Below are 14,018 nucleotides of genomic sequence, written 5' to 3'. Positions count from 1 at the left end.
GTCTCTGTCCTGCACACAAGCGAGCGTTCATTTCTAGGAGTCGTCCATATGTCGGATGTGGTGTCAGTTACCCCTCACTGTGAGTTAATCACAAAGAAAGCAAAAAAAAAATTTATGGAGCCTAGACATTCATTAACTTTTGTAGCAAGCTGTGCTTTGATATGCAAAAAGAAACAATTGCAGAGTTTGTCTTGGTCATTATAGAGTTACAAGAGGTTGCAGAACAGCTCAACTCGTAAGATCACCCACAACCTTAGCTGTGTTTAGCAGAAGACTTCTTCTGCAAGTCATGCAAACCGCCCCCTCCCCCCATCAAGCTTCCACTCTGCACACGAGCGAGCAGGGAACCCATGTTCATATCTAGGAGTCGTCTGTATGTTGGATGTCCTTAACTCCGGGACTACCTGTATACAAATCAAGTACTAAATAAATGTAATAAACATAAATAAAGTTTAAAAATAAAATAACAAAGAAAGAAAATTCAGGGACCCACAGCCCAATCCCCATGTGCGTACTTAAACAGATGTATTACCATAATCCATATGTATATGTAAACTACAATAGTGTAACACAAATTATAGAGCTATCATTTATGGTTACTGTAAACTGATGAGCTGTAGTGTTTTTTAAGCATTTAAGCTTTAAATAATAAAATTGTTTTGCACACAATTCTAAGGATTGACATATCGGCTATCTTTTTTAATTTGTATTCCTACTAGAAATATTGGTTCCGAAATCAAATGTTCAAATATCAAAAACTACCTTATTTTGATTCCGTAGGTTCTCTACGTTTAGAAATAATTATGTTTTAGATAGTAAATATCCATTCCCATTGTAACAATCGTGCAGAGCAGTGCAGTCATGGAGCACTGTAATCGGTGACCTGCCGTACGCTCCCCCATAGAGAGCTGTCAGGCTGCGCTCTCTTGTAGTACATGGCCCCTCTATCCTTCCTAGCCACGTATGAAGTGACAAACCTAATTCATAGCTGCCTGTACATGGCAGGTTCATTGTCCCACAAATAACCTCTCAGGTCCCTCAGAGAGTTCAGACCTGGTGCCATTTACGGGAAAATCAAGCAAGTAGTTCCGCTGTTCTTCTGGAATTTCAATAAAGGAAATCTGCTCAGGAAAAAAATTCTTGTGCATTTTAAATGTGGTTTGAATAAAGGAAAAGAAAACCTGCACTGTGGAAGTATTGAGGCTTTCACCATAACTAGATACCTGCCTTTCATGTTAATTCAATGGATCTCTAAATCATTGACCTAAAACAATAGATTAGGAATCGTGACTTCACACTGACCTTCTAATCTAAGGTTAGTGACTCTGGAAAAGAGTTCATAGGTAAATATCCCCGAAAATGAACTTCTCTTATTTGTTTCCTCCTGGTCTGGTTTATATCATATATATATATATATCAGCCTTCTAACCCCAGAGGAACCCTTGAAATTATTTTAAGGACCCAGGCAATTGCATTAAAATCAATTTGTGGGAAAATACCACTTACATTGGTAGTCAGTGAGATGAATATTGCATTGGTGGTCAGAATTTTGCCATTACAGAAAAAGTTAATTGGTGCCATCCTTCTGATTCTGCCAGGTGGTGTGGGTTTGGGAATTGCCGGTGGCATGAGAACCTCCTAGCAATCTCTGAAAGGTGCCCTGGGGTAATCTGGAGAACTATGATATGGTCATGATGATGGCTCTTCTTACCTTGGCCATATATAAATATTAGGTCTGTGAAGCCATTCATCACATTGATGGGTTAATCAGTTGTGGGAGTGGGTGCATATCAGAGCTTAGGATTCCCTGAAAACATTTGACCCTTGGAAAATATTTTGATGCAGATGTTAAAAAACAAATTAAAATTTACAGGTATAAACCCTAAAATATACAGAAGTTGACAACTGTCAACCTAAAAGTTTTAGTCCAACCTCCCCAACTCATTTGATTATAACTGTATTTATTATACTGGATCTTTTAATATAATAATTGTTTGTCTGTTAAGGATGCCTTGAAAGATCCCATTTTTTGTTGGGGTTCCACAACTAGCAGTTGTTTGGCATTTTTATGTGCTAACAAGGGATATGCGGGGAAAATGGCAAAAAAAGGTCCAATTAGTCTATTAATAATGGATACTATCCAATTATTATTTCTAACATCTAGAAACATCATTAAAAACATCCATATGTTTTTAATGATGTTTCTAGATGTTAGCCAAAAATTTAGGTTTAAATGTTTTTACAAAAATTTAAATTGTTAAGAAATAGCAGAATCAAGACTACACTTTGCAATCTGCATAACTTGGCATATGAAACTACAGGGTATTATGAAAGTTCCTACTAGCTTAATTGAAGTTCAGTGGTATTTCGGATATTAAAAGGCCGATGTTGGCCTTTGTTCACTGCAAACATGCTTTGTATTCTCATACAAGTCTACTGGAATGAAGCAGGTCAAATGCAGATGAGAAGAAGGTTAAATGAAAGTCAAAAGCATGTAATTGAGTGATCTCTGAAAGTGTCTCAGACTAATTTTAATTTGATTTATTAAATATAAACTCAAAATCTATTGACACACACAATGAAACCACAACACACCTGTCACGCTTGGGGAGAAAGGGCCACTAGGGGAGTGCTACAGCTTGCACCGGAGTGGTGTGAGCCCTGAGAAGGGCCAAGGAGCAGTAACCAGGTCTTCTCCAGAGCCTCTAGTGGTGAGGATGTTATGCTGCTGGTTATTGCACCAGGGTGGGCAGGATGAAACACAGTACCAAATCAAAAGGCTGAAGAGTAGTCGAGGTATGCTGGTATCAAGGCAGGCAGCAGACAAGAGAGGTCAGGTCACAAGCCAGGGGTCAAATACCAGGAAACCAGGAGACAGACACCAGTGACACAGGGGCCACTGCGGGCACAGGGAACACAGGAGACACTGGAAGCAACTGGAGGCACAGGTGACACAGGAATGTCCACAGACAGGGAGGAACACTGGAACAGCACAGGGAAGTTGGTTGGGAGCAATAGACTGGGCAACAAGGGGTTAATACAGGAGCTAGCTAGAGGAAGCACAAAATTAAGCAACAAGTGAACAGGAACTAGCTCAACAGAACTAGGGGCTCGGCACAGTGGAGACACGTTGCACGAACACTGAGTGCAGTGTGTGAGCTAGCTAAATAGCCAGAAATTATTAAGAAACTATTTTCTGATTGGCCAACCGGTTGGACGAAGCGTATAAATCTTGGGATCAGAGGCACACCCGGAGTCAGAACTGCCCCATGCGCATGGAAGAGATGCCTGTGCTTTAGTGAGGAAGAGGTAGGTGTGACAACACCATCACACAGCCACATGCACACACCAATCTCAACCCCCTGCATCCTGTCCTGCAGCCATGCAGACCTCTGGGAACTAATCTAAGGATCTGACCAATGTGTCTGCAGACTTAGCAATGATAAATAGCATCTCCAGGTGTGTTTATTTGGAAAACTCATTACTTTAAAAGACCTTCATTTACTGTAATGGAGAGCTAATCCAACCAGTAATGGGTGTGAAAATACGAAAGCCTTGATAGACAGAGCTGGGACCAGAGGGAGCTGCGGCCAGTTTATTTAAATGATAGCTAATTAATTTTACATTCATTTTAACAGAACACTTAAGCTGCAAGACATTACTACATTAATCCCAAATGCCTCCAAATTTATCATCCTGCTGAAGCTGCCGCACTGCTGAAGAACTTGTAAAGAACCCTTTGGTGCTTTATAACTACCAAGATATATCAAATGAATGTTAGTTCTGTTCTTAGAAGTTATCATACTGGTGAAATGTGAAGTGAGAATCGGCTCATGATTATATGATGAGGTGTTCTTGAGCAAACAGAAATCTGTGATAATTATTATTAGTTTCTATACTGTATATGTTCCACAGACTTGCAGCATTTGAGGGTTTATAAAGTTGACATAAAAATGTATTAAAAAAAGACCCCTCATCGTCCCCACTAGGATAAGAGATTTTAAAGTAGCTGGCCTACCCACTAGGAATGAGCGAGAATATTAAGTTTGATCTCGCAGCGAATCGGGCCTTTCTCGCTTCCCGAAAATGTAAGCAAGAAAGGCCTTCTGATTTGCCGAGACGTCGAGGAAATTAAAACAGGAGGATTTTCAGGGCTGCATGATCCTCTGTGATCCCCGGGGCACTAGAGGTTAATTAACTTCCAGTGCCCATCGCACACTCTTCTCAATGAATGCAGCCACAGCTGCAATTATTAAGAAGATGCCCAGCACATGAGAACCTCCTAACATTGTAATATAAGTATCTGTAACAAATGCATCATTTGTAAGAGATACTTATTTTACCATGTCAGAGGTTAATTTACCTCTAGTCCCCCGGGGATCGCAAACAGGGAGATTCCCAGGGCTGAATGCAGCTCTGGGAATCCTCCTGTTTTAATTTCCTCTTCCGATGGTTTCGCGAAATTGGTTTGCCGAAATTTTGTGGAACGATTGGAAGTTCAAGGAAATTTTCGCAAGAATGCCAGAGGCATTTAGTTAGACGCATGGCCTATGAAGATCTACCCATACAAAGGTTCAAGAATGGGTTGACAAGTAGCCCATATATTAATCCATACATGTAACTAGCATATGCAAAATACTGAGCCCTGCTGACTGTACAGAAGACTGGTAGACGAGTCTTCAACCCTACCAGCTCCACAAATCACTCATCTGTTGTCCATTCTTGGTGGAGAAGGTTCCGAAAAGTATTTAAAGAAACTGTTAATATTTTAGTTTAGTTTAGGTAGCAGAACCTTGTATTTATTAGCAGTGTTTAACCCAGAAATGTTTTAAGCTGGGATAGGAAGAATTTTTAGGCATGTGGCAGCCCCCATATTTTGACCCAACTCTTCAGTAATTAAAAGTGCTGGGTGGTGCGCCCAGCGAAATGGGTCTGGGAAGAACACTGAATAAGAATGTAAAATTCTACAGAACTTTTTTATATGACTCTATATTATTTTTTTCATATCATTGTATATGTTACACTCTGTCAGCAGCTGGTAAATAAAGTGTGAGGTCCCTCAGGAGATTATGAAAGTTGTTAGATTTTGGATGACCTTTGACCATGGCATGGAAGATTGGTAGATGATGTTGTGGGACTGCTGTACCTTCACTATATTCTTGCCCAAGACAATCACAAATGACAGGTTCCAATAAAAAAATAGCATTTATACAGAGCTTGACATTGCCCCCTTTGGCATCTAAAAGGGGGACACAAATCCTGGATGCCCTAAGCACGTCTAAAAAAAAACTGCGGCTTGATCCTTTTTCGTTTTCGCTGCAGCTGCCTTGGGACCTAATCATTAAGAGAGCTCAGACATTTCCAGAATTAATGGCCTCACTTTAGTCAGCATTTGAAAATGACTATTCATTAATAGAATCAGGAGATTGTTGTAACTTATTATACGCAGGATGATATCATGCATGAATTATTAAAGTATCATTTAGTCAGAATAAAAGGAACCACTTTATCTTCGACTCTCAGCTGCTATTTATTTTATGACTGTGGCCCAGGAAAATGCTGTAAAAGAGGCAAAAGCCAGAATTAGGAAATAAATGTGTAATGTGAGCAGGTATTTACCTGAACCCTTTACTTCTTTGCATTGTTTGGAAGGACAGGTTGTCTTCTTCAAATATTTGGGCATGTCATGGGAAAATACATCTGTGCCAAAGAGGACCTAGGAAACAAGTCTGATATATGGCACACTAGCCTATACTTCTTTATAACAGCAGTGTTTAGAATGGTGACCATGTTTGTGTAATGGTATCACAGACAGGTCTCATATTAATGATTGACGTGCCCAGCATGAAGAGGAATTGAGAGGAAATGTGCCCCATGGGTACACAGACAGCAATTCAATGTTGAGAATGAATAAGAATATAACATGGTGATTTGTTTCCTGGTGGGGAGCCAATTAGTAGGGATAAGACCTCTATCTCTAATATGCTACCATGGATAGGCACCAAGAAAATCATGAAAGGCATTTTTCCATTTTTGTTTGCACACGGTGATCCGGTTGTGAGATTTCACCTCACTTCTGATTCTGTCTGACACCAAATAAAAAGAAAATAGGGAGTTTTTCCCTTACTTCCTATTCTGTCTTGCGCTTCCAAAGCACATGGAAAATAAGGAAAAAAAACATCCAAGGTGGTGACAGAGAAAAAACCGAAGGTTTTACCTTTCCCCTCTCTACTAAGAAAAGTTTTAATGTGCCAAATGTAGTTATTCTTTTTCTGGTAATGCAATTAGGGGGAAATAACACTTTCTAGGCACAGATAGCAGTGTGAACCTAAAATAGAATTTAATGCCACGTCCAGTGCCCAGGGTTTTGCTATAATGTGAAGGTATGCACAACAAAATTGCATATTATGGCTGATTTTTATTCCAAACTACTTCCATCCCTAGCAATGCAACAGCCATGATGTACCTTGTCACTCCATCAATGCTACTGTCACCTTTGCCTGGTCTTTCTACAGGTTCTTTGGAGTCTTTGACCATCTTCATAGTCAGGATTGCATAATTCATGTCCATGTGCACCACAGCAACTTCATTCCGCAAGGATTTTGTGAACAACAGTGCTGTAGGGTTAGCACTTACTGAATATTACTGCTGATTTTTATATTGGTCCTCAAGTTGTATTTTGGTGTTGTGTTTGTTACCAGAAGTGGACCACTGTGCTGAGAGCAATCACGGATGTCAGCAAATCTGTTCGAACACAGAAGAGTCATACGAATGCCAGTGCTATGAAGGGTTTAAGTTAAACAAAGACAAGAAGACCTGCAGCAGTAAGTATCTGATGCTATCAACTAAACAGGTATGAAAAACATGTCCACAAAGTTTACCTGTGTCTTTTATACTCTTGTCTTTTTATGTGGGTAAACATTGAAGAATTTAGCCGTTCTTGTAATGGAATTAAAATGTTATTACCTTTCTTATAATATCCGAGGTACCGGATAAGATCTTTTATGTCATTATGGTCCCAAAAAAGAGTGCCCATTGACCGGAGACATTGACATGTAGGGTAGTTTTATGTGCTGATGATCTGTTGGCATGTGGAATCTTCTGTGTTATCATTACTAGTATTATACTACTTTACTATATATTGATAGGTAGGAAGGCACAAATAAGTACCCCAGGTTTTCCTTTTAGTAGCTGTCTAAAGCTCAAAAAAAGTGTTTAACACTCAATACCGCTTGCACAAAATGGTTTGCATTGAATTGAATGGGTCTATGTCTATTTGTTATCCTTTATTTGGCAGGGGGTAGGAGGCAGCAGTGTTGCCACACTTGATCTCAAAGCTATGCCACTTGCAAAAGGAACATCTTTGCTAGGTATTAGTAGTAAATTCCTGAATAGCGCTGCTAGTGACAGCCTGTTTCCAGTTAATGCTGCAGTAAATTAGCACTAGGATGAATGTAACCTTTCTGGGCACCTGTTCCATATTAACAATAGGGATTACAAGGTTGGAAGACTCACGGGTGGCACAGGAGATGCCAAAATAAAGGGATAATAAAACTAGGAAGCTCCAGCTGTAAACTTTGAGGATGAATTACTCCACAAGGCTTCTGCTTACTATTTTGTGAAGAATGTACAAATAATTGAAAATCCAAAGTCTAGTCACAGTTTCAACTTTAACTGTAATAGATTTCAGTTGTAGAACCCAGATGCCAAGTTTTGATGAACCCATTCAGCCAGTGCAAAGGATGAGAATGGCTCACAGTAGCTATTCCAAACAAATTACTGTAAAAAAAGGCAACAATGGGTCAGAAGTAAGATGGCAGTAGAACCAACCTAAAGCAGAAATGTCTGTTTTGGGTAAAATTGGCTATACATTTTACAAATTCTCCATAGTAATATAGTTGGTTGGCATTGCTTTTGGTTCCTAAGAACTTCACCATCACTTTCAAATGGCTTGGCCAAATTTTTTGTTTTCAAATTCATTTGCCGTGTCCATTTAGGTGACCTAAGCCATGAGAGTGCAGCTTTAGTTAGTATACATTCAAATAAATACTTACTGAAATTATTACTAAAAAAATACTTGAATATGTTGTATTTCAGCGATTGATCACTGCGCCCTGAATGAACATGGCTGCGAGCATTTGTGTGTGAATGCCGATGGTTCTTTTAAGTGCCAGTGCTTTGAGGGATATTTTCTCCGTGATGATAAGAAGACGTGTCAAAGTGAGTGATTTTCATGCAATATGTACATAGAGAGATCATTGCAGACTGTGATGGGATGTGCAATGTCCACACAGATATGTCAGCAATTGTTCCAGGAAATGCTTTTCGTGTGATCATATATATGTAGCAAACAGAGCTGTCACAATCATCATTTTCTGCTTCAAGGCAAACAGAATCTAAAATGAGAGCCATACTGTGTTACCCTTGTAACAACCTTGCGTGCAGATCCTATTTTGCCTATGTGTCACTAACTACAAAACATTTTTAAAAATTTGGTCATGAAGTGTTTGTGTGCTTTTACATGTGTTAGCCAGACTTATTGCAAAGAATGGTAAAACTCATCAAAAAATATGGAGCCCAATTGCATATTTGCATTGCATTGCACATTAAATTGGCCTAATTTATTAAAGCTTTTCAAGACTGATGAAAATCCTAATTGAACTTGAGTGATCATGCAAACTTAGAATGTGTCTGGTGCAGGATAGAAAACATTTGACAACTAATAGCAAATGATTTTTAAGAAATTCTTTTTGCTGGATCACCTAGGTTCATTTATAATAGTCTGTCTTCTCCAGTCCGGGAGAGCTTTAATAAATCAGGCCCAATGTGTGTTCCCACATTCTATGGCACCGCATCTAACTCAGTGGTGTGATGGGGTACTATTCATTCTACATAGCATCCCAACACCCCAACATTTTTTAGCATATTGCGCTGCACCACAGTCAATGCACTATAATAGCAATTGGTTCTGAAAATCACAGGTAGTAGAGTCAGCAAAGATCCAGACTGCTAATGGCAGCACAGGAATATAGTGGTGAATTTCACTATAAATACTGTGCACGGTACTCATTTTATTGTTCTCCTAATAAAGCTGCACCCTTTATATGGTGATCAGTATAACTGTGGTCAGTAAAGTGGTCTCATTGGTATTAAGTATAATGTTGCCACATATAGGAAATTAATTATAGTACTTATATCCTTATGTAAAAAAAGACATAACTGCTTGTTATCAACTAATATTTATATACCGCTGACATATTAGCAGGTTTTACATTAAGTCCATAGTCATGTCACTCATGATCCTCAAAGGAGCTCACAATTTAATGTCCCTATCTCAGTCATATGTCTTTATTACAGTCTAGGGTCAATTTATTGGGGAAGTCAATTAACGTAACAGCATGTTTTTGAAATGTGGGTGGAAACTGGAGTACCCAGAGGAAACCCATGCAAACACAGGGAGAACCTGCAAACTCCATGCAGATAGTGTCCTGGCCAAAATTCGAACCTGAGACCTAGCACTGCACAGGCCAGAGTACTAACCACTGAGCCACCATAGTCATGTAATCTATCCTATCTGTCATTCTATCCCCCAGGTAAAGACCCCTGCAAAACCTCTGAACATGGCTGTGAGCATCTGTGCGTAAATAATGAGAATTCCTACCTCTGCAAATGCTTTGAGGGATACCATTTAGCTGAAGATGGGAAAAAATGTAGAAGTAAGTATGAAAATGCTTGAATTGTGATTCTGATATATGTGATTCCGATAAAGATTTCTGTGACATCTAGATATTAAAAAGCTTTAGGTTATTAAATAAAGAATAAAAAAATTTTTGTCCACCATTATTCCTCTTTTCATGTGGATTTCTCCTTACAATAAGGGCTGATTTATACCAGTGTGGGAGTTTTCTTGCATTGACGGCTGTTGTATTAGGACAGCTCAGCACATTGGTGGGCAGTAAAGAAATACTTATGATTGGTAATCAGTAGAGAAATGCTGCATTACATTGACAATCGGTGGAGAAACATCCATTGGTGGGCAGTAGAGAAGAGCTCCCTAACATTGTTTGGCTGTGTAGAATTATGTCTTTAAAGAGAAGTTCCCACTTTTCCCCATTGCACTGGGGAATCATGTCCTCCCCTACATCGGTGGACTGCTTAGCTAAATAAGTTGGGTCATTTAATATCACTTGGGAGTTTCCAAAGATGTTGGGTATGGGTGTGCCAGGAGACTGGCACGCTGGAAATCATTCTGCACAGGTATGCAGATATTACAGCTGTTTTGTTTTGCAAACAATTTCCTCCCTTTTTTCCTGCACCCAGGATGGTCTGTGCAAACCACCCTACCTTTGGTTTGCCACTCAAAATATCTCTCATGACAGATGACAGGGTATATAAAGATTTACTGGCTGCCATTACCTGTCAGTAGAGACTTTTTCTGCCTGTGCAGCCATTCCTTGTCTTATGGATCTCTTTGGAAAAATGACCGGACCCTTTCTATCAATACACGGCTTGTCCTTATATGTGTCCTATAGACTTATTTACCCTACAGTGGCACTTGCAGTAACAGGGAGGCTGAATGCACCGCTTGTGTTCATTTCAATGTTCAGGGCATATATTAGGTGGTTAATCAGCTGTTGGCAGACATTTAGCCAGCCCATAACTGGGGGTAAATTAGCCCATAGATACACAAATATAGTTATTCAGATTCCTCTAATGTTGTTTTAATCTCGTTTTGGCTGTTTATAAATACGCACTTTTCTACACTGAGGAAATAAAAAGGACATTTCATTACCCTCTGTTGTGCTGTAAATAGTAGCTTTGGGGCTGAACATTCCTTAGTCTTTGCTTCATTTCTTCTAAATTAGAACTAAGCAGATCTGCACTATGTGGATGTAAAATTCTCATGGCAACACTAAAAACTGCACAAAAATAGACATTTAATTTGGTTTGGTTGGTGGATAATTTGGACTTAAAGTAGATCTAAAGCCAATGAATAAAATTCTATGTAAACTTGTAAACCAATGTTTTCCTTTCAAAAATGGATTAAAATATTTTTAAATGTTTTGTCCTAATTAAAAAAATGCATGGTAATCCCATTTTTAAGAATATTGATAAGGGACTTCCTGTTATTGAATGATGATTGTCTGTCAATCTGTCACATGCGCCCTGGATATTGCACACATGGGCACTAAACTGGTTCAGAGCAATGACGTGCAGGAGAAAGAAGAAGAAATGTAGAAGCATAGTAGTAGTACAGTATATGTAGACTGCAAGGGATGCAGAACAGGTAAGTATGTCAACCCTTACATTACTATTTATCCTTCCCAGGAAAAACTGCCATCAGAAGATTCCTTCATAAGTCAAAATACTGGTTTTAGAAGTCATTGGTAGAAATTGCCATTCTCTGACCATTAGATATTTGTATAATAACTCAATGACAGTATTATCATTTGTGGTGTGGTTGAAGTTCAGATGAAATGTAGATGTACCGTAGCTATAAATCTTAACCTAATGCCATTTTGATTGCCTTACTTTGTATCATAAACAATTGTCATTTTTAGATATAAAATGCTTATTTTTACCTTTGCAACACTCTTTATTGCATTTTGGTGCTGCCAATTTCCTGAAGCCTCTTTGAAGCAACCTAATGCACACTAGCCATGGTCCAATGGTCCACTCCACTAGCCACGGCAATTCTTAGGATCCTGACAACACAGGATAATGTCTATGTAATGTTTTATGAAATGGACACTTGTGGTCTTCACTGGAAGCCTGGAACAACTCAGGAGTACAGTAAGGGGAACAGACAGGAGCACAATTTATAGGACAGAACAAGTAACTCTGTACAAGGAAGTTCCCAAACAAAACTTTAATGGTAGGATTAGCGCAATCATATTATTTAAATATAAAGATTTCATTTAATCAGTGACTAAATTTTCATTTTTTAATACTAAAAGTTACTTTTGAGACTCTTAAATTCATGTGTTCAAGTCTATACCAGGTTTTAGTGACTGAGTTTTCATACACATATACGATATTATTGTATCATAGATTATACAACATATGCATTCTATCCCCCAGGTAAAGACCCCTGCAAAACCTCTGACCATGGCTGTGAGCATCTGTGTGTCAATAATGAATATTCCTACATCTGCAAATGCTTTGATGGATACCATTTATCTGAAGATGGAAAACGATGTAGAAGTAAGTAATGAAAATGCTGGAACTTTGATTTTGATATGTTTGTTACTTACAGAGATGTCCGGGGCCAGTTGTTGAGGAACATTGGGTTATAGACTAAAGAAGAATAAAAATGTGTCATTTCACTCGCTATTTATTTCGCTTTTTTATGAACATATAGAAACAATCATGTACATGGTCTTGACCAGGAGTGTAGTCATAAAAAAAGAAGAGGGGGCACGGTACTATCCCTGCCTATGTGTCACTCAAAGAGGAAGAAACTTCCCCCAGAGTGATGTCATAATGCCAGAACCCGCCCACTCCCCCATCCCAGGTCTGAGCCACGCGTGCCCATTCCTAAAGAAAGTGAGACCATGGCGTTCCCACCCGTGCCCGCCAAACTACACCCCTGGTCTTGACAATAAAAGCTACTGTGCTTTTCTTCACTTAGCTCCATGTTGTCCATGGTTGTTGTTCATAGCATTTGGCACTGAAACAAAGCCAATGTAATAAAAAAGAACTATAAATGATTATTTGGATGAAATATGTGATGTAACAATAAAACAAAAAAAATAATACAAGCTTTGTCTTTCCTACACTTAGACTCGGACTATGTGGCCATCCTTTAGACCTATGTCTGTCCAAATACAAGACGTGTGGACAACCTGTCCTTCTAGTTCTAGTAGTATTTATCATCCCACTGTACCACTGCATGCAGATGACTTCCATGAGTTCTAGATGTCAACCTTATAGTAACCTGCATCCAGTATATTTTGGGGGTATAGAATTTCAAAAGTTGGTTGTATTTATATCACGGTTTACTCAACTCTTACCCATCACCCAACTTTGAGCAACTTATCAAAGTGGGGTGCTGTAATCGCTGGGGTTCCCAGATTCAGTGATTCTATCAGTAGGTAGTAAAATGCTTTTTACTTGCAGTACAGAAGGAGTTAAGGCCCAGGAAGTGATTAAACACAATTTGCACAATAGGATTTGTCTATGCTAGCAAATCAGCCAACACAAAGAATACAAATCAGGCTGAACAGTTGGTAAGAAATTTCAGAGCTATAATCCTGTCCTGTGCCCAGCTTAATGCTCCGGCGAACCAAAGAATCTATATGATTGAATAAAGCTTGGCAAGCATCGCAAGTGAATACCTCGGGCCAGGAGAAATCATTCATTATGAGTGTGATCCATAGAGAGGGACGAGCAGTGACACTCAGCACAGTTCACTCTTTTCCAGGATACAAAGGCGCTTGCTGGATTTGTCACTATCACAGCTGGGAATATAACTTTAAATGCAGCCACAGAAAATTCAGGTTCGTCTAGGGTGATGATGTTGGGTGCAGCATCTGTTACATTGCTAAGTGGCACTTTTATTTTTTTAACACACGCGTCACACAACACGATAAAATAAATGTACAAAAAAAAAAGAAATATGGTGGCCGCTCTGATCTGTTTTAAAAAAGCAAAAACAGAAAAAAAAGGTTCATCTGTGCAAGACAGTATATGAGAAACCCAGCAGAGTTTCACAAAACAAAGCACAAAACAAAGCAAAACAACCTAACTAATCTATTTCAACTACTTTGTTAAAAACGTCAGCTTTAGTTGCAAATTCATGTGAAAGCCTCAGTGCTGCATCAAGGCACCTCTGGTGAATGGGGTCTCTTACTCTAAACTCCCCAGCTATGGGAAATATTTATACATTGCTTGTGCATTTATATATATATATATATATATATATATATATATATATATGCAAAAAGGATGATGGTTGTCTCCTATTCACTAAAATTTAAGTAAACAGCCAACCTCTATACATATTCATTAATTGTAGA

At 38.9% G+C, this 14,018-nt stretch overlaps 1 protein-coding gene across 1 annotated transcript in view; it reads left to right on the top strand.

The window, feature by feature from the left end:
- Positions 1-14,018, top strand: part of MATN2 (matrilin 2) — a 63,196-nt gene that overhangs the window by 36,879 nt on the left and 12,299 nt on the right. The window contains exons 9-12 of the mRNA XM_072410862.1: positions 6,702-6,824; positions 8,098-8,220; positions 9,594-9,716; positions 12,082-12,204. Of these exons, the coding sequence (XP_072266963.1) occupies positions 6,702-6,824; positions 8,098-8,220; positions 9,594-9,716; positions 12,082-12,204 (492 nt within the window). The remainder of the gene's footprint in view (positions 1-6,701; positions 6,825-8,097; positions 8,221-9,593; positions 9,717-12,081; positions 12,205-14,018) is intronic.

Source organism: Pyxicephalus adspersus, chromosome 5, assembly GCF_032062135.1.
Source record: "Pyxicephalus adspersus chromosome 5, UCB_Pads_2.0, whole genome shotgun sequence".
NCBI lineage: Eukaryota > Metazoa > Chordata > Amphibia > Anura > Pyxicephalidae > Pyxicephalus > Pyxicephalus adspersus.
This window is presented reverse-complemented; position numbering and strand designations above follow the sequence as displayed.